The following is a 21,283-nucleotide window of genomic DNA, read 5'->3' as shown; positions in this document are numbered from 1 at the left end:
AGGTGCTACCCAGGTGCCACCCCAGGGGCTACCCCAGGTGCTACCCGAGGTGCTACCCAGGTGCTACCCCAGGGGCTACCCCAGGTGATATCCGGAGGTGCTGCCCAGGTGCCACCCCAGGTGATACCCGCGGTGCTACCCAGGTGCCACCCCAGGGGCTACCCCAGGTGACACCCGAGGTGCTACCCAGGTGCCACCCCAGGTGATACCTCGGTGTTATCTGAGGTGTTACCCCCGGTGCTACCTGAGGTGATAACCCCAAGTGATACCTCAGGTGATACCCCAGGTGATGCCCCAGGTGCTACCCGAGGTGATACCCCAGGTCATACCCTGAGGTGATATCCCAGGTGATACCCTGAGGCGCTACCCTGGGGGGCAAGTGCTCCAGCTGACCCCTGGACCTGGTGTGGCACCTGCTCCCCGGTGCCCCCAGCCCCCAAACCAATGCGCCTTTGCCCGAGGCTGTGCAGCCCTCTGTCCCTGGCCCCCTCTCCGGCCCCTCCTTGCCCTCGTGTCCACACAACCCCTGAGCCTGTTTCCTCTTGCCCGGATTCCCGAAGCCGCCTCCCGACCACCTCCCCGCCTCAAGTACATCCTTTCCCGGGCCTCCCCACTGAAGCCAGAGTGAACTTCCTGCACGCACAGTGGACGGCATGCCCCCTGGCGGAACCCTTCCGTGGTCCCCAAGCCTTTGGGACGTGGCCCCTGCCGTGTTGCCCAGCCTCACCTTCCCAACCGTCTCCACGGCCCCCTGCCCCCAGCCCTCTTGCTCCAGCTCAGCCTCTGCTTGTGCTGCACCTCAGCTGGGGCTTTCTGTCCCCTCTTCTCTCCGAGTCCTAAGGGCTCCTGTCCACCTCCAGCTGCCTTCTCCCCGGAAGGCGATCCCCCTTCTCTGCGATTCTAGCTGCAGCTTGCACACGCTCCGTACGCTCCGTGCGCGGTCCTCCTGCGTCCATTCACAGAGCTGTGCTGAGCACGCGCCAGGCCCTGCGACGGTCACAGGGTGCCCGGCATCGCCCCCGGTCGCCCCCTGCCCTGGGAGGTGAGGATGGCCCTCGGCCCCGCGACAGTCACATGGTGCCCAGCATCGTCCCCCGTTGCCCCTGCCCTGGGAGGCGAGGATGGCCCTCGGCCCCGCGACAGTCACACGGTGCCCAGCATCACCCCCAGTCACCCCCTACCCTGGGAGGCGAGGACGGCCCTCGGGACCCGGCCTGTCCCTGACAGTCTGGTCCTGCTGTTTGCTGCTCTCTGTCCCCATGTAAGACCCTGAGCACACGTTTTGCCCTGCCTGGGACTCAGTTTCCTCCTTAGCAACATGAGGTCCCAACTCCTGCACCTGGCGGGGTCATGAGTCATTAACAGCAGCGGTTGTCACAGAACTAGGAATGACAGTAACACAGAGCACTAAATACAGGCTGACTGTTCGAGTGTTTTCTATTTAGCACCCCGCCACGCTGCCGGGCCGGGCGGGGAGGCTGCGGGACTGGCTCAGACTGGCCGGGCCCAGGAAGCACCTGACGCCGCTGGCCTCGCGGGGACTGTCCCGCCGGCGGGAAGGAGGCGTGGGGGACGGGGTATGCGGAGCACGTCTGGGGCCGGCGAGCAGACGAGCCTGGCTGGAGCTCGGGGCCCGTGTTTAATAAAAGATTAATGTAATTGTCAAACCGACCTTGTCAGCGTCTGCTCAATCCAATTACGTGGCCTCGGCCCCACGAATGGGGTTAAAACCGACGTGCGTGTGAGCGACGCTGGGCCGGCAGCTCTGGGGAGACGGGCTTCCTGGGAAAGCCCAGGGGACGTGCTGGCTGCAGGGGGCCTGGCGGCCTTGGCGTCCCCCGGGACTGCGGGCCACTTGCGGGGCACAGCGGCCCCTTCCTCTGGAGAAGGCGCAGCTGCGCATCCGCGCTCCACGGATGGGGGTGCTCGGCACGGGGCGTGTAAGGGAGACAGTCGCCGTCCTTGAGAAGTCCTTGGACTGGCAAGTGGGAAAGACACAGGAGCAAATGGAATGGGGAAACATTCGGGAAGGTTCCTGGGAAGACAGCCCCGCAGTGAGCAGTGGCGGGAGCTGACCCAGAGGAGGAGGCGGCGAGTCCCCTCCCGACTCCCTCGGGGCAGCGGGGCTTCAGGCAGGCCGGCAGGGAGGAAGTTCTGTAAGGTGCCGGGCAGGGCTCCTGACTCCGAACAGGAGCAGGGAGCTGGCTCACAGTGGAAAGGGGGGGGGGGGGCGGGCCAGGGCAGCTGGGGCCCTTGGGTGCCCGGGGGGGCGTGGGGAGCCTCCTGGAGGGCAGTTTTCTAAGGCAAGAGCCGCAGCAGCGCCCAGTGTGGAGGGAAGCCCAGCCCTCGGCCAGCGTCTGGGTGGAGCGCACGATCTGGGGCATCAGCCGGGCCTCCCTGCCTCCAGGCCCGAGGAAGCCCCTGGGGAGGAGGCGGGGCACAGGGTCCCTGGGGCCCTGCCTGCCGCTCCCTCCCACTCGGCTGTGCCATTTCCTGCTTCCTCCCTGAGCAGCCCCTCTCCCTTCACCACTAGGGCCTCACGGGGACACTGTGGGACACCGTGGGACACAGCGTCCTGGTTCCCATTTTAGTGGGTGAAGCTGACATGAGGAGGGACCAAATGCTGCCGTCCGAGTCTGGTTCCTAATGGAGATGAGACTCAGGCCTACTCCTTCAGAACGACAGTCCTCAGCTCGTTTTTGGGCGGGTGAGTGGCCCTCACCAGGGCTACCGCTTGTCTTGACTTCAAAAGGCAACCCTGGGCAGCCTGGGTGGCTCAGTGGTTTAGCGTCGCCTTCAGCCCAGGGTGTGATCCTGGAGACCAGGGCTCGAGTCCCATGTTGGGCTCCCTGCATGGAGCCTGCTTCTCCCTCTGCCTGTGTCTCTGCCTCTCTCTCTCTCTCTCTGTGTGTCTCTCATGAATAAATAAATAAATAAATAAATAAATAAATAAATAAATAAATAAATAAATAAATAAAAATCTTTTAAAAACAAAACCAAAAAAACCCCAAAAGGCAATCCTGCCAACTGCTTATCTGGGGCTTGGCGGGGCCCCGAACAGGAGGCCCAGATTTGGATGCTGCTGTCCCACAGTGGGATTCGTCACCAGCCAAGAATTCCGATTGGACAAGTGTCTGTCTGTAGCCCTGCCTCAGTGTCCCTGGGGGACAAACCCCTGTCCCCGCCCAGTGAACCACAGCACTGCGGCCCTACTCAGCCAAACCAGGAGTGGGGCTGTCGTCACCCAGTCGGCTCTTCTCCCGTCGGTCTAATCAGCAGGTCACAGTGTCCTCACCCCGAACACACACTTGTATCTTGCTCTGCCCGCCCTCCACGCCCCAGGCCCTGCGTGCCTCTGCCCCCGCTTCCTGCCGGCCTCCCCTGTCACCGCCCACGGTCCCGCCACGGCCGCCGCCGCCCTGATGCCGCCCTGATGCACGAGTCTGACCGTGTCCCTCCAGCCTCCTCTCCATCCCCGTGGCCACGCCAGGGCAACGTCCCACAGCCTGCGGCCGGGTCCCTCGGCGGGTCCCTCGCGGGTCCCCATGCCCACCCCCACTCCCACCCCCAACCTCCTGGGGTGCTGAGGAAGCACTGAGCCTTCCGGGGCTTCGGGCATTCGCTCACTCATCTGTTTATGCAACTTTTGAGCCCCTTTTGTCTGCTCCACCCTCCCCTGGTCATTGTGCCCTAAAACGTGCTCACGGCTCTTGGGGGAAGGACAACAGTCAAGCACCTGTTGGGACTGACAGAAATGCCGCGGAAGCAGAGCCCTGGACGGTGCGCCCCGGGGCGGGCGGGGGAGGGGGGGACGGGCCTGCAGGCTCCTCCGGGGCCTCGCTGGACAGATAGCGGCTCTCCAGAGGGAGCTGTGGGCAGAGAACGCGGGGGGCAGCTGTGCAGAACTGGGGGGCTGCAGTGGGGGTGGGGGCTTAAGGCCACAGGCCTTCCCCCGCCGCCTTCCCTCTGCTGGTCGCGCCTGCGCCCTCCTTGGGCCCTGAGAGTCACTCCTGAAGCTCACTGTCACCTGAGAAGGGGCCACGCGGTCACCCCCTCTGGACACTCCAGGAAAACCAACTAGTCCTCCTCCTGCGTCCCTGCCAACCCCCGGCCCACGCCGATCCCAGCTGTCACGCGAAGCGTCCCGGGTTCCCGTCGCTGCCCGTCCCCCGCTCCGTCCACCACCCATCCACTCACGTCTCCAACAGACCCCGCTGCAGCCGCCCCCGGGGGCCACCTGGGCCGTGCCTTCAGGTACGTGTGTCACCTCCTGGGCCCTGGTCCAGCTCCTTGGAGGCGTCCACCTCCTTGCCCCCCGCCAGCGCGGCACCGGCCCAGAGTGGCTTTGGGTGAGTATTTGCTGAGTGAATAAACATTTGAGATCATTTTATTGAAATACTTCAGAGTAAATTTGGAGACAGGCATTCCTCTACTCAAGAGTAATTTAATAACCACAAATGTCTTTAACACAGTGGGGAGGCAAAAAAGGAGGTGTGCGCGTTCCGTTATTGCTGCTGTTAAAATAAATGGCATTTTTAATAAAGTGTCCCCATCCAGCATACAGAATGTGGCCACATGATGAAATAAATAAATATACGGTGAAATTATGCATTGCAAAGCAGACTTTTTCTGGTCTTTTGGTTATTAAATTTAATCACTTTTGAGCTGCGCCTCTCCTCTTTTTCCTAGAGGCAGGTACGCTTTTGATTAAAATGTGGGCCCCAGAGCACTTTCACAAGGGAAGGCTGAGTACGTCCCCAGAGGACCCGCAGCAGAGCGAGCAAGCGGGATGACGAGGCCAAGGAAACAGCCACAACGTGCTTCTCGCTTGATGGACGTGTTTATCCCCAGACAGAGTGCGCGGCAGTTGCAGGGCGTATGGAAATCTTGCAATTAAGGCAAAGTCTAATTAGAGGCTGCATATTCAAAATACAAAGGGAGCCCCGAGCGGCAGCCTCTCGGGTCAGCTCTGCATCCTGATTCCCCAGCGCAGCCCCTGCCTGAGCCGCCCGGCCACTGAATTACCAGGAGGGGATCTGAACCTCGTTGCCCAACGTGGATTCCCTGGGGCAGCCCCGGTTCACGGTCGGTGGAGACGCGTCCGCCCACAGAGAGCGGCACAGCTTTAGGAAGCGCCTGGATTCGCATCCCTACCGCGCCAGCCCCGGCACCATCATCCCCGTGGGAGTGTGACAGGCCTCCCTGAGGGCCATCGAGGCCTCAGCGAGGGCTTGGCGGGACTTCCGTTCAGGAGGTGAACCCTGCGTGGGGCCAGGGCGGACAGCCCGGTGGGGGGCCTCCTACCACCACGGCGCCCTTTGCACCCACAGGACCCACGGGCTTTTCTCTCCGCCAGGTGCCCGACCCTGCACCGAGCAATCCATCCCGCGTGCCCACAGACATGAAAGTCCAAAACAGGCTATTTCCCCTCAAACCAAACAGTCCTGGGGAGCAGAGGGGGCCAGGGCCAGCAATGGTTCCTGAGCTTGGACCAGGGTCAAGAGATCAATTCGAAACTGTCTTTGCCCCCAAGAGAGTCACAGACCGGGGGCGCTGGGTGGCTGAGTCGGTTGTGCGTCTGCCCTGGCTCAGGTCATGATCCCCGGGTCCTGGGATCAAGTCCCACATCGGGCTCCCTGCTCAGCTCCTCCCTCTGCCTCTGTTGCTCCCCCTGCTTGTGCTCCCCTCGTTCTCACTCTGTCAAATAAATAAATAAAAAATTAAAAAAAAAAAGGAAGTCACAAACTAGCCAGGAAAAGAGCAAGGCATCAACTCATATTCCTACGACACTTTCCAGTTAAAAGTACCTCGTTATTCCTGCCGAGAGCCTGTGCGGGGGCCTCCCTGGGTCCCCTGGGTGCCCAAGCCCCAGGCCCGGGTCTGCACTTGGGGCACACGGAAGCTGAGAAGGGTGTCACAGATGCCACCCATTTCTTCAGATGTCTCTTTGGTCTTGTGTGAAGCAGGACCACAGTGCGGATGCCCCTTTCGTCCCCGCTCTCCCCACCCGGAGCCGCAAGGCCCCAGAGCCCGGCGTCCTCACTGGCCGCGCTGCCCCGTGGCCCCACCAGCCTGTGGCAGCGTCTGCCTGCTGGTCACGTCCATGTCCGTGGATGCAAACTCCAAGCTCCCTTCCACCGCCTGCCCTTCTGACTCCACATCGTGCCTTGGGGATCTGCTTAGGCGTCTACACGCAGCTCTGGGAAGAAAGTGAGTGCTCCCATGGCCACCGCGCTGCGGGACGGCGGCTTCGTCCTCCTGCGTCCCCGCTGTGCGCAGGGGAAGCTTGAGCGGTGCCCCCCCCACCCCGACGTGGCCACACCCCGACAGGGGGACATGGAACCTCCACTAACTCGGGCCCTAGAGCGGGTCTGGCACCCCCCGGCTCTCCGTGTGGTTACTAGAAGCTCCTGAGGCCATGATGAAAGAACAGTGCACTTGGTCTCAGAAGGACCTGGATCTGAATCTTGACACTGTCACTTATTAGCTGTGTGACAATGTGCAAAAAACCTAACCTCTCTGGGCTGCAGCGTCCTCCTAAGGAGAAGACAAGAGTAACACCAGTTCTGAACTATTCTTGTGATGATCTGGATGTGTAGTCTTCAGTGTGATCCTGACCAACACGAGGAGCTGATGGGAAGATGTCCTGACCCTTGGCAGGGGAAGGCTGTGGGGTGGCATCCCCCGCTCTCGTGGCTCCCTTCTCACTCTCAGTCTTAGATGGACGGATACAGGTGTGGTCTGTATGCCCTGGACCACTACTCAGCATCAAAAAGAATGAAATCTTGCCATTTGCAACGATGTGGATGGAGCTAGAGTGTATTATGCTGAGTGAAATAAGTCAGTCAGAGAAAGACAAATATATGATTTCACTCATATGTGGAATTTTTTTTCATATGTGGAATTTAAGAAAGAAAACAGATGAGCATATAGGAAGGGGGAAAAGAAAAAAAGGAGAGAGGGAAACAAGCCATAAGAGACTCTTAACAACAGAGAACAAAGTGAAGGTTGATCGAAGCATGTGGGTGGGGGGGATGGACTAGAAGGTGATGGGTATTAAGGAGAGCACTCGTTGTGATGAGCACTGGGTGTCATATGTGAGGAATCACTGAATTCTACTCCAGAAACCAATACTGCACTGTACGTTAACTACCTAAAATTTAAATTTAAAAAAGTGACCAAACCTCCCCAAACCCCAAAAGCTCAGTCGTAAGGTCAAAAGAAAAAGAAAGAAAAGAAGCTACCTGATAATCGTAGTTTAAAACCCAGGAGAGGGACGCCTGGGTGGCTCAGTGGTTGAGCGTCTGCCTTTGGCTCAGGGCGTGATCGCGGTCCGGGGTTCGAGTCCCCTCAGGGACCCTGCTTCTCCCTCTGCCTGTGTCTCTGCCTCTATCTATGTGTGTGTCTCTCATGAATAAATAAATAAAATCTTTAAAAATAAAATAATAAAATAAAATAAAATAAAATAAAATAAAATAAAATAAAATAAAATAAAATAAAACCCAGGAGAGCCCAACCCACCTTCCAATCTGGCCATAGTCTCCACTCCATCTGTGCCTTTACTGGGTCAGGCTGAATCTCAGGTCCTCCCTGAGGGGCAGCCCCAGCCTGCAAGGCCCCACCTACCTTCCCCCCACCCCCAGGAAGGCAGCACCAGCCTGGCCTACAAAGGGTTAAATCTCTTCTTCCCCCAGACATTAGAGCCAATGAGGCTTTCTGCTTAAATGGCCTAGAGCCACCTCCCAAAGCTCCTTAGCTCAGAAAAGTGCCAAGTCAGCAAAAGGAAAATAATTTAGAGCCACTGAGAAGAGGGACTAGGGCCCCCTTCCTTCTACCCACAGTGGCAGCTGCTCAGCAGCGAGAGGCTCACACCCAGTGCCCGGGGCTCCGCGCCCCCCACACCCGCACCTGCACCCGCACCCACACCCGCACCCGCAACCCGGCTGGGGAACGGAGGTATCCCAGGGGAGCAGGCCCACGGGGCACGGCACCGGGACGGGAACGGCTTGTCAGGAGTGCTGCGCCGCCGTGGAGGGCGGCCCACCGCATCACGAGTGCAGACCATAACCCGGGCCGCCCGCACGCCAGGGGGCCCCGCCGCGCGCCATCCTACTGTAAGGGGTAAACGTTTCGAAGTAACACACCTTAGCTCCCACGGTGTTACGGGTCACATTTGCTCAAGAAAAATATCCACAAGGGAAACTAAGGCTCACAGGAGGCCGAGCCGGCCTGAGCCCCGCACAGCAGAGCGTGCCTCGTCGCTGAGGGCGGGGGCACCCGCTAGGGAGCACCCACTAGGTGCCCGCCGCGTGCCCGGCGCTCTTACAACAGCCCGAAGACACTGGTGATGTTAATCTTCCTACGTAGCTAATGGATCTGAGGACCCAGAAGGTTGTCGCGTGTCCAAGGTCATGTTCCTGAAAAGTGGTGGAGGAGAGGTTCAAGCCCGCACGGGCTCCCCCCCGTGCTGTCTCCATGGAGGGTGTGCGCAGCGTGCAGGCCGGGCTTGCAGTCCGCCCCCCAGCCCCAGGCCACGAGCTGCGTGGGGGGCGCCCTGCATGCCGTGCCCGGCAGCCCCCCTGCTCCGCTGCATCATGGTGCCCGTGGCCGGGTTCCCGCCTGGCGGTGCCAACAGTCATGGAGGAAGGACAGTGGGCGTCTGGGCCTCACCATCGCTCACCTGGGCTACTCCAGAGACCTCCCCAACTCCTCTCTCCCCACTGCAGCACTGCCAGAGCCTTTCCTTCTTTCCTGACTTGGTGATGCCCTCTCCTGGGGGAACAAGGCCAGGGAGGTCTCATGACAGCCTCGTGAAGGGCTTTCTTGATCCCGCAAAGCCTTAAACCTCCAGGCAGAAGGAACTGCTGGCTGGGCACGGCCTTTGGTCATCAGAGGCCAGGAGTGCAGGGACAGCTCCATGTTACCTGCACCCAGCCCTGTGCTGGGCCCAGGACACACGGAGGAACACATGGTGGCCCCTTCGAGTGTTCCCAGTCCAGCAAGAAAGATGCAGGTACAGTGACGGCCCAGGCTGAGAAACTAGTGGAGGCACAAGGTGGTTTATGACCGTGCGGACGCACCGCTGATGCCACAAAACTGTTTCAGTGAGTCGCCGCTCTCCAAAACCAGGGGAAGGGGTGTGTATGAACGGATCCCCACAGCCCTGTGACAGGGTCCGCGGTTCAGACCCTAAAGCCTCCTGAATTATCCCAGCATGAAAATCCCATCCTCCCATGTCTGCTGAGTTCCTGGCAGGGCTGCAGATGGCCGGGAGTGACAAGTACCAGGGATTAATGGCAGGGAACCGAGAACACCGCTGCAGAGAGGCTCCCCTGGCATCTGTGGCTGCTACAAGGAGCTCAGGGGTGTCCACTGTGATTGCGGGCAATCTGGGCTCACGGGAAGTTCCTGGATAAATATCAGGGGCCTATTCCAGGGGGTGGGGAGGATCGCACTCCCTTGTGGGAGTGGCCCAGGCCCTGGACGTTTATTCCCTCCTTCTTGCCATAACACCACTGGCCTGGCCGGGCTCCCACGGCCTGCCCTGAGGCAGGAGCTGAGGGACAGGCCTGTCCTTCCTCCGCTGAGATTGAGTTGCAACGACCCCAGGGTTTGTCTCTGCTCCATTCCCCTTCCTCCGGCGTTGGGGTCCTTGCTTTAGTTCAGGTCTGGGCTGGGGCCGCAGCCTTCTACCGAGTCTTTGACATCACGTTTATTTATGCGATAATTTTTTAATGAGTGTATACTATGTGCTGGGTGCTCAGAATACACCAGTGAACAAAACAGAAACCAAGATGCTAAAGTGGATGACAAATGTAATTATGACAGTCTGTGAATTGTCCAGATGCAGGACGCACAGAGAGAGAAAGCCCACAAGTCAGCATAGGTACGTGTCCGTAATTCCAGTTGCTGCTTGGGAGGATGCTGGTGCAGGGGGAAGACGCGGGGGTCTGGCTCTTGGTTCTGTGTCACGTCCCAGACACCCGGAAATGGGCACAGCACACGAATGAGACAGGGCGGCTTTGCCCTCCCGAGTCCCTGACGTCATCCCCACCGCCGACCCCCTCATCCTCTGCAGCACCTTCCCTGGGCGGCCACGGAGGACCCCCTTTTCCCCTCGGCAGGGCGGGTCTCAGCGCGGCGAGCCTCACCTCTGGAATTGCAAGCACTGGGCCGTGGGGCTGGCGGGGGGCCTCGGTCGCCCTCCGTGCCCTCCGTCCATGGCTGCTGCCGCGGCTCGGCAGTCTGCGGTCACCAGCGTGCGATCCCGCACCGCATGGCGTGATCGTAATTCAGAAAAGGGCCTTTGCTTAGGCCGGTGGCTCTCAAAGTGCGGTCCCGGGACCAGTAGCGTCGGCACCACCCGAGAGCTGGAGGCGAGTGTGACTTCGTGAGCTCACACCAGGCCCGCTGAACCGGGAAGTCTGGGCCGGGGCCTGTGGCATGGCTTTCAACGAACCCCGCAGGTGATTCTGGAGCAGGTGAAGTTCCAGAGCCACCGGTAGCGTAAAGCATCGGATCTCGCCTCGGGAGACTGGGGTTTAGGGTCCATCCGCTAATTCTGTGGCTCAGGAAATTCAGCCTGTTTCCTTGTCTTCGAAATAAAGACACACCAGAGAGCTACCAGGAGGAATCACAGAGCAATACCGGTGAGTCTTTGTGTTATTAGTCAGAGTGATGACAATAAAGCCATTCATTCATTCACTCCTTTGTTCCCTCCATGAGCTCCTAGCCTGCCGGACCCGGGCCACCTGGGCCGGGAGCAACCATCTCGCTGTCGTTTCAGAAAGCCCTGGGCTCAGACGCAGGCCGACGTCCACAGCATGCAGATGACCCCTCGTCGATAAACTGGCCTCGAAGCTTTACTGTGCGGAGGCGGGGCCGCAGCCGCGGGGATGCTGAGGCGCACAGGCCCGCGGGGAGCCCAGGCTGCGCAGTGCCAGGACACGGCTGGGCCAGGGCCTAGGGCCGGGCTCCTGCTCACACACTTTCACTTGGGATTTCATGGGATCGTAGGCGGAACCCCAGAGGCAGGGGCGAAGGAGGCAGAGAGAGAGAGAGAGAGAGAGTGAGTGCCTGCCAGGCCTCAGGGCTAGTCGGCCGCCCAGCATCGACGTTACCACGTCTGCCGACAGGACGCATCAGTAAGAGGATCCCCCAGCTCCCACGTGCAGCCCGTGCAGCCCGGGCCCAGCAGCCCGGTCCCGGTGCCAGCCGAGCGCGCCTCCCCGGGGCCGCTCTTCCGTCCGGAGCCTCCCCGTGTGCGTCTCCCCTTCGCCCTCCGACCTCACTGCACAGTGAGAACCGCGGTCTTCGTTCTCCCGACGGAGGAACAGAAGCTCAGGGCGCATGTGGCAGCGGGGACGAGGGCCCCGGGTGGGGGCGCCGGCAGGAGCCGCTCCCCGCCAGCATCTCGCCGGTTTCCTCTCCCTCACGGAAATGCTGCTTCGGCGCGGGCCTGCCGCGGCCACACGAGTCTTCAAGCCGCTGCCCGTCTCCCACCCGGGGGTAGAAGCGCGGCCGCCCGGGGACCCCCGCCACGGCCAGGCCGCCCCCCGCCCCTGGGTGAGCACAGCCCGCAGCAGCCCTCGGCCTCCCCTCCGGGGCCTCGCCGGCGCCCCCCACAGCCCTTCCCGGGGCGCTCACCACCATAGGCCATTCTCTTACTTGTTTGATGTTTGCTGTCCCCCCGCGCTCCCCCCCAGACCAGCCACTGACGCGCAGCAGGCCCCGGGGTCCGGCCTTCCTAGTGAGGGGCCTCGGCACCAGGCGGGGCCGGAATGTGGAACCTGCCTCCCCTGCAGCCCACGGAGCGGCGCGGGCCCCTGTCCTCGGGCCGGAGCCCATCCGGAGTGCGGGTTCGGGTCGGGGTTGGGGTCGGGTGACGGAGGAAAGAGCACGGGGCTCGGAGCCCCACTCGCAGTTGCGGCTCCCTGCTTGGAGCTGGCCTGCAGTGCCTGTCCGAGTGCTGGGCACAGGCTAGACATGGAGCACGTGTGACCCCAACACTCGGAGGGATGGACCCACACACAGATGCTCAACTGCCAGCCACTCTCATCCGACAGGGTAAGCCCAGGTGCCACGGCCTGAGCCGTTCCCAGGTGGCCGAGCTCTAGCTGCGAGAGCGGCCCGGCCCAGAAAAGGCTCATTGGTGACGAGGAGGGATCTGTAGTGGGGGACCTCATGGCTCTTTCCTTGTCACTGAACTAAACATTATTATTGATACTTTGGTTAGGACACGAAGGGTCCCAGCCACACACCACAGAACTGGGAGAGAGGGCGTAGCCTAGAATCAGATTCCCTAAGGATCTCACACACCCCAGCGCACACACAGACAACTGGCCCAGAGGGAGCTGAAGAGGTACATCTATATAGAAAGTTAATTCAGCACGCTTCTTTAGAAATTCCAGAAACACACGCGTGTCTACCCCACTTGAGACAGGACTGAACCCCTCGAGGAGCAACCCCACCGCGCACGGAAAGGACTCAACACACTCACCCTTGAACGCGGTTAGCTCAGTCCTGGGAATTTAAGAAACAACCAACCACAGACGCTCGTGGCAGGATTACCTCTAAGAGCAAGACACTGGAGACACGAGAGACAACAGCACAGCAGAGATGAGGAGGTAGTCACAGCCCAGCCCTGGGAGGGGCAGCAAAGCGGTGGCTGCACAACCGGGCGGGAGACGGGGAAGCGTTTGCCACATGATGGGGGACGAACGAGGCTGGGTCATGGGAGGCTGGGCAGGCGCCAGGGAGCAAAGAGGTGCTGCCCCTGGACGGACAGGAGGGGCTCCCCGAAGACACGTGCAGTTGGGCTTGGTCCTGGGGATTATGGCTGGATTTTCTTTTTTGGCTTTGGCTTTTCTCAAATTCTGTTTTGTATTTTAAACACAAATGGAAAAGAAGATGTCAACCAGCTGGAATGTTGGGCTGAAACCAATAAGATGAAATCTCTGGAAGAGGGATAAATGCAAAGTTCTGTATTTCATTTAAGAACACACACTTGAAGGGCGCCTGGGTGGCTCAGTAGGCTAAGCATCTGCCTTCGGCTCAGGTCATGACCCCAGGGTCCTGGGGTCAAGCCCCACATCAGGCTCCCTGCTCAGCGGGGACTCTGCTTCTCCCTCTCCCTCTGCCCTTCCCCTACATGCGCGCTCTCTCTCAAATAAATAAATAAATAAATAAGTAAATAAATAAATAAATAAATAAAATCTTGAAAATAAAAACCCCAAAACAAAAAAACACACCATACACCTGCATGGGGGGGGGGGGGGGGAGGGTGTGTAAAGAGCTGCTAAAAAGAAAAAGGGAAGAAAAAGAACAGAAAGAAGCACTCTACGGAAGCCGGAGCTAGGATGGCAGGGACCCTAGGCCCGGCACAGGGGCAGGCCAGTATGATCACCAGAACAACTGCATACAGGACAAGGTGACGGGGGCTGGGGGACATTATAAACTTGACCAATTTCCTCCAATCTAATAAATAGTGAAGTCAGGATCTGAATTTTGTGTGAGCTTCTCTGGCTCTAAGACCTGTGCTGCTCTTATAAAACTGTGAGCTAAAGGGAGAAGTATGGTGTTAGCCAAATAGAGGGAGCAGAGGCGAGTTTGGTGGCCCTCCACGCCACAGGAGAGCATCACAGGAGGTGCTCGTTCAGGGTTGGGCCACGCTGACAGAGCTACGCCAGCATTAAGAGGCGAGAAGCTGCCCTGGTTAGTGGCACTCGGGCCCTTCCTAAAGCCCCTGTCCGGTCTTGAACCTTACCTTTTAGAGACACAACCTAAAAGAGCAACCAGGATGGTCAGAGCTCTTGGGATTGGCCTAGAGATACCGAGTGCTAGCTGCTTGATGCACGTTACCTCCCGAAGGCCTTGGTGTGCCCTGGCAGGTCGGCATTATGCTCCCACTTGAGAAACGAGAGGGGTGAAGCTCAGGGAGGCTAAGCTCTCGTTAAAGGTTCCCTGCTAGTGAGTGGTGGTCAGAGTGCGAACACAGGGCCAAGTCGGGAAGCCCCGCTCTTCCCCGTGCAGCCTCCCTCCTATGAAAACGGTAAAACGGAATTAGAATTACTCGTTAGGTGGTGGAGAGACACGATTGTCGCCTTCAACTCAGCAAAGGGCTATGAGGAGAAGCGTCCTGGGTGACTTCAGAGGAGAAAATCTCAACGACCTCAGAGGTCTCAGGGAAGTGAGTGTTTAGCTCAGCAGAAGAACGTGCCAGTGATGGCAAGAACTGGATGGACTCCTGGGTGGGAAGATGACTCCCCCGCGCCTGTGGATATCCAAGCATGGTCTGGCAAGGAGTTTGCTTACGTGGATAGGAGGTCTGGGTAGAGGACCTCAAAGCTCACTTTTGACTCAAAGTTCCACGAGCCTATGAAGCCGTTTCGAAGGCAGTGATGGATGTATCTGGCGACTTGTCTATTTGCAGATGTAAAGGTGAAACTTATATGCTCAGGGTAAACACATTGTCCAGAGAAAACTAAACACAGAAAAGGAAATGGATTCTGCTGGAGATTTTTACAGGCTGAGGTTTTATTTTCTGCAAACAAGGCCCAACCGACTCTGGGGAACTGTGCAATCTCAGAAATAATCAAAGAAAATATAACGAGGTACTAGTGTTCACCTGCTAAGTTGGCAAAATGATTGAGAACATGGTGACACTCATTACATGTATCAAGAATGGTAAAAAAAGATGTTATTATTTCTTTTGACCCAGGTAAGATGACTTTAAGAAAATGATAGAAAATATGGAGGGAAAAAACTGCGCACACAGAAATCTTGCCCTGAGTTTTGTTTATAAGCCGCTACGAGCCAGGGAAGGGCAAGTGGGCAGCTGGGTTCGTCGGGGCTGAGGCCGGCCAGGGGAGGCAGAGGCGTGAGGGGCGGGTTGGTGTGCACGGGCAGCCCACGAGCTCCAAGTGCAGCGGGATGAAGACAGGCTGTCCGGGGCCTTGCGGCAGGGCACCGCGTAAGGGGTCAGAGCAGGTTGGGGACCGGCCAAGGGCACTGGGGTCGGGGGGTCTGAATGGGTGATGGGTGTGGGGAGAGCAGAGCAGAGGGGTTGGGCCCGGCGCTTCAAGTACATTCTCAGTCCTCCTAACCCCCCACCACGGGACATTATTTCTCCATTTTGCAAACGGAGGAGCTGGTGCTCAGAGAGGATGGAACCCACACCGGGTGAGGCGGTACGAGCGAGGCTGGGACTGAACCCGAACCCGCTGACCTCCAGACCGGGCTCTGGCCGCCGGCACGCTGGGCCCCGGGTGCAGCGGCACCTCTCGGGACCTGGCAACCCCTCGGCCCTGCGGCCCAGCGCGGCTGACCCCGCCACAGCTTGACGGCCGTCCACTTGGGGGATGCTAGAATTGATGGTCGAGTTTCACGGAGCAGCAGGGAAACGTGAGAAATGGAAGGGGAGGGATACGAGCCTCGTCGTACGCTAGGATCTCAGGTACGTAAAACGCATACTTGTGGCCTTGAAAAAGAGAGCACGAGGGATACATCACAATGCCTGCAGTAGCCTGGTTTGGGACATTTTCCCTATTTTTCCAAAAATTTCTATGAAGTGGCTTGTATTTCCTTATAACTACAAAAGCAAGTCATGATTTGAAATGTATCCAAGACATCGTGCGCACATAATGGTCACTAACACACATTCCTCTGCCAGAAAATAAAAACAAGCCATGTCTTTCAGGTTCATCTGGGAACCGAGAACTTGTTGCCAGGGCTTCTGAAGACAGTGCCCAAACCTCATCAACCCAGGCTTTGCCGATTCAGTCCTGACTGTCCCGTCCTACACGACTCCCTGGCCTGTCACGGGAACCCAAAGAAAGAAACTAAGGACAAAAGCGAGGGGACGCTCATTGGTGCTTAAGCTGAAAGTCACCTGCATCATGTCCAACTACACGGCACTTGGTGATCATGAAAGAGTGACTCCAAACAAGCTTTCGGGGTGGATCCTCAGCTATTTAAAAGATTTATTCCAGATATCCTCAGGCGCTTTAGAAGGAACACCGTCTTTTTACTTGGTAAACACTGTTGTTCCTCCGTTACAGCAGGTCTTCTAATGACTTCCACTAGACTGAAGTATTGAGGGGTGGCACACAGTATTGAGCTGTGTCCCCAGCTCTATCTCAAACTTCCTGATTCAAGCGTGCTAAGCCATGGCCCAGAAGTCTGTACTTGAAGCCTCAGCAAATTCTTAATATTGGACACATTTGGAAACTCTCTACTCTCTACTACACAAAATGAATCTGTGTTTTGTGTATGTATTTGAATGTAATAAAACTGTGAATCCTTATAATGGGTGCTGTAATTCCTTCAAATGGCTTGAATTAATGAGACCCATTTCCAATTACGGAGGTTGGGTCTCTCTAAGATACCCTGCAATGACAGTCCTGGAGTCTCAGACCTTAAGATCCCACTCACCTGTCAGGGAAGAGTGAAAGGGCAGATCCTGCACAGACCTGGGTTCTGATCCAGCTCCACTGCTGGCAAGTCTGAGACCTTGGCCAATACGTCATTTAACCTCTTCTGTGCCCATTTCTTCATTGGTACAGATATAGGAGTGATGGCCTCGTCCTTTTAGGACAGTAACAGGGTACTAGGCACATAAGAGGGACTCAAAACCATCTCAGTCTAACTAGGCTCCAAACCTCTCCTGATTGCTCATCAGAATTGGCTCTATGTCCTGCCTTGTCACATCCACTTTTGATTTTATTCTGCCTTAAGAGCTAAAAGTAACATCCGGGTGACTCTGAGATTTCCAGATATTACCTGGAATCCTCTCCACAACAACCCTGAGTTAGGGATCACTATCTCTACTTTAAAAGAAATGAGCATGGACAGGCCAAATGACCTTGTCAGCAGTGGTAAAGTCAGGATTTGAACACAGATCCCAGAATCTTTCACACCCTATGTGTCCCTACTCTATGTGATGTATGTTATATAAAGCACCTTCACATCTCCCATAGCTTTTAAAGGTAGATTTCCATGACTATTTCCTCCACTAATGTAAAAGCACCTATACAGCGGGTACCGTATTATAAAATAGTCTTTGATGGGAAAGGCACGGAGCTCCTGCGCGTCTGTATCTTTGCCACAGTTGGGGAGGACAGGGGATGAGCTCAGAGTAATGCAGACTTTTCTCCAGTCTCTCATGCTTCTGTGCTACTCATGCCCACACCGTTGAAATGAACCCATCTTAGCAGCATGGATTTACTGAACACGACTACTGCCTTGAACGTTACTCAGGAAATGAGTAAAACCATGTTAAATGTTTAGAGAAGTCCTGACATATATAGTCTGTTGTTATTAATTAACCATTCAGCCTGTGAGGTAGACAGAATGTTCCTCATTATACTGATAAGGACTCTTAAGGTGTTAGGCGGTCAGTCCAAGATCGCACTGCTAGTTTGTGGAAAGCTGGGGAAATGCCATAAAAGGAAATTCACACCCACACATCCTATGAGCAAGAGTACAACATGTCACATTACCAAGGATTCTTTTATTTACTGAAATAAAATTCCTCAAAGAGGCAGCCACCTCCCCTACTCATCCCAGTGACCCTGACCTTTTGCTTACAGACACTCCATGGTCTCAAGGGTGAAGCATTAGGAAAACCAGAGGCCGGAGTTTTCCAACCAGTTCCTAAAAGCCAATAACCAGAAATGAAGAAAATAATAATTGGCAACATTTATTGAACACTTTATATATCGGTAAGGAATTCTTATAGCCACTCTGCAAGGTAGATAGTATCTCCTTTTTACGGAACAGAAAACGGAAACTCAAGAGGTTAGGTTAAGCCCAAAGCAAGCGGGGGAGCCAGGCTTGGAACCCAGGAGCTCAGCCCCAAACCCTTGCCATTTCCAATATACCATGCTGACTTCACAGGCATTACAGAAAGTGCAAATCAACAGGAAGATCGAATGTGGTTGCCAGATTGCGCGCCAGGCACCTTAGAGAAGCAGTTGCTGCATGAGATAAAAATTATGTAACTTGAAAGATCATTTGAGATATAAAAGGATAAACGAACTGACACGAGGTGACATTGCCCCCTACTTCCTGGAGGTAACGCTGGACCACATCTCACATTACCGCGCCTACACCCTTTCACAGAGACGGGTTCAATTTATCAAGGAAGCTGGATCTCAGATCATCTTGAGTGAGAGCGGCGTCTGGTCCTAGGTCTGTCCTTTGAAGTAAGAGACAGTGATTTGGTTTCGAGGCAGCCCTTCAGATCTGCAGACGGCAACCACACCCCTTATGAGTTTTCTGGCTCTCCGCCTGAATGGTCCACCCCTCAAAGGATACTGGTCACCTCCACTGTACACTTGATATCCTTAAATAAATGAGGATAATGATTGTCTACATCAAAGAATTAATGAAGCTTTATTATAGAACAAAATAGAGAAACAGAGATAGAAGTCCTTGAATGGTAAAAATATTAGTTCAAATTCTCAGTCAAGTGTGTAGGCAGCTCAGACACTCCGTCCCCCTCCGCAAAGACAGCGCTTCCCCATCCCCACAAAGACGCTGGCGCCAGGGCGCTGCCCGAGTCTCGGCACGTCCGGCTGACGTCTTTGGAGTGGGAAGTCCAAGTTCAGGGCAAGCCGAGGCCCTGGAAACCGGCTGGCTCCCGGCGCACGCACCGCCACGGATGGCGGCCGGTCTGGGCGGCACCATCGCCCCGATCACGGGCCACGCAAGGAAAACGATAAGGCTTTATGAAAAATCCAAAGTTTATTGCAAATTGTACTTTGCTTCCCTTCGTTCTTCGTTTTTACAGGACTTATTGATGTCCATGATTTTTTCACAGATGTACTTGTTGACTTTGGAGAGTCTCTGTGCGATCTCAGTCTCATCCACAGTTTCTTGTGCTATCCTGTCATACAAGCACTCTGGACAGGGAGACAAGACGGCCGAGCGTTAATGGAGCGGGGGCAGCACGACCTCTCAAGGGCGCAAAGAAAACCCGCCTCCCGACCTGCCTCCCGACCTACCTCCCGACACCAGGCCCCAGGCCCGGCACAGCTGCACCCTTGGATTTCTACCACAAATGTACTCAGAAAAGGATAAACTGTCAGCTTACGCTTTAAAATAATGATACAACATCCGTGTGCCCACCCCCAGCTTAGTGGGGCGTGGCTGGTCCCCTCGAAGCCCCTGGAGGCCCCTCCCAAACCCGCCGCCCCGAGGGAAGCACTCTCCTGAATTCTTTCCTTTCCGTCACGTATCTATACACCCTTAACTGGCACACTGCTTACTCTTCCCTGTTTTTTACCTGTGCCCCTAGTGTATCCAGACCTTATGTATCTTTTTGACTCTGTTTTCACTCAACATTACGGTTTTGTGATTTACCCAAGTGCAAGTGCAGCTGCGGCCCATCCATTTTCACTGACGGGTACTAGTCTCCTGAAGGGACTACTCCCCCGTCTGCCGATCCATTTTACCATCAACGGATACTTGGATTGTTTCCAGTGTTTTGCAATTACCAACTCCCTGGTGCGCGTCTCGTGGAGCACACGTGCAGGAAATTCTCCAGGGGACGGGCCTTCGTGGGGAACTGCCGAATGCTAGGGGGTGTGCGTCCCCAACTTTCCTGGGTGGTGCCCAGTGAACTGTTCTCCAAAGTGGTGGCACTGACCGGCACTCCTACCAGTAGTGAATGCACGTACTGGTTGCCCTGTATCTTCAAAAGCACTTGACGTTGCCAGCTTCCTAAAGCTTTGACCGCCTGGTGGGTGTGACGTGGCATCCCATGGTGGTGATTACTAACGAGGCTGAGGCTGGCCACTCTCCCTGACGAAGCCAAGAGTGAGCCTCAGACGAGGTCTGACAGGAGCCTGACTGGAGCCCACTTCCTAGCCTGGGGACCTGAGGCAAATCATTGCCCTAGATGCCTCATCTCCTAATGAAGGTCAACAAACCACAGATTAGCTTTTTTAAGGCTGCCATGAAGCACGCGACATAAACATTTCGTAAGCGTTCTTGGAACCGCGAGGAACACTACACTTCTATGGGGACGACTGTTCGTTCCCAGGGCCTAGAAGAACTTGCGGAGGGACAAGGTTAAGCGAACACATGTTAAGTGAATGAATGAACAGTTTTCCAGGGAAACCTAGGGGACTTGAGGGACTGCGGGTGTGCATGGGGAAGGTACCGCTGGAGTATAAAATCGAAGGCAAGAATTGGAACCTCTCTGAACCTGCACTTCCTCGCCCAGTCTTCACGAGCTGCCAGGGGGGCTAAACAAAATCTCGTCTAGCAGGTGAGCCCGTGGCAGGTAGTCCTGTTGGAGATGCAGCATGTCAGCACTCGGAGGGACTGCAGGCCTAGCACTGCTGATCCCTCCACTGCACGAGAGCAGGTGCAGGCCTGCAGGCGGAGGTGAGTTCAGGCCTGCTGCTGCCGCCCCCAGCACCAAGCCCCCCTGTGCACGCGACCAGCTTGCCCCCTGGTGCCATCCGCGCTGCAGGTGCACATGTGCAATAGGCGTTCTGTGTCCCGGCCACCCTCCCCTCCCTACTGACAGGCTTTACAAGCCTTCTGGTTGGCCTGCTAATCTCCACTTCATCCTATCCTGGCCTTTCCACAGGGACTGAGACAAGAAGGTAGGAGGCCCCGTCCCTCATCGTCCTGCCTGCTGTGAGGTCCACCGGCAAACAGCACCCCCCCCCCCCCCCCCGGCTCCAGGCTGTCCCACAAGTCTGTGTCCTCAATCGTCTCCTCCCTGATTAGCCTGGCTCCTTCCAGTGCCTAAATCCTACTCATCCTTCCAGACTCAGCCTCCGCGGGACGGACCAGATGGCGCTAGGAGACCCCACGGCCTCTGTGTTCCCACACTCTCCTGACTCTCTCCAAGCACAGATCGAGGTCTAATAAGACTGTGACCGGCGTCTCTCCCACAGGCAGGAATGCCTGGACACTCCATCTTGGCCCCGGGGCCAGGAGGAAGCTGACACTCATGGGGAATCAAGTGAGGAGGCTGAGAACCATCTCAAAGTTCAGGGGGTCGAATCTGGCTGTTGCCCTAGTTGCTGCGCAGCCTCTAAGGGCATCTCCTGGGGTCTCAGTTTTACCATCTGTGAAGGTAGGACGGCAAACCAGATAATCCGAGGGGATTGTTTCAGGGCTCAGTATGCAGCTGCCTGGAAGGTAGGGGGGTGGTAGAGAGGCTGAAGAGGGAAGGGGCTAGACCGGTGGGGGGGGGGTGCCCCTCGGTGCCCTGGCAGGGGTCACCGGAGGGGCAAATGGAGGAAGGTCTTCCAAGAGTCCTCCC

General features: G+C 56.7%; 1 protein-coding gene across 18 annotated transcripts in view; it reads right to left on the bottom strand.

Moving 5' to 3' along the window:
- AGBL4 (ATP/GTP binding protein like 4) overlaps positions 1-21,283 on the bottom strand; it is a 1,422,311-nt gene that overhangs the window by 172,297 nt on the left and 1,228,731 nt on the right. For 3 of the 18 annotated variants that reach the window (XM_038558096.1, XM_038558097.1, XM_038558103.1), the window contains one exon: positions 17,683-18,902. The exons of the other annotated variants lie outside the window; for them this stretch is intronic. In XM_038558096.1, coding sequence (XP_038414024.1) covers positions 18,745-18,902 — 158 coding nt within the window. In that variant the 3' untranslated portion in view covers positions 17,683-18,744. Of the gene's footprint in view, positions 1-17,682; positions 18,903-21,283 lie in introns of those variants that run through there. 18 annotated transcript variants of the gene reach the window in all.

This window comes from Canis lupus, chromosome 15 (genome assembly GCF_011100685.1).
Source record: "Canis lupus familiaris isolate Mischka breed German Shepherd chromosome 15, alternate assembly UU_Cfam_GSD_1.0, whole genome shotgun sequence".
Classification (NCBI taxonomy): Eukaryota; Metazoa; Chordata; class Mammalia; order Carnivora; family Canidae; genus Canis; species Canis lupus.
Note: the sequence above shows the minus strand (reverse complement) of the source record. Positions and strands in the feature narration are given on the sequence as shown.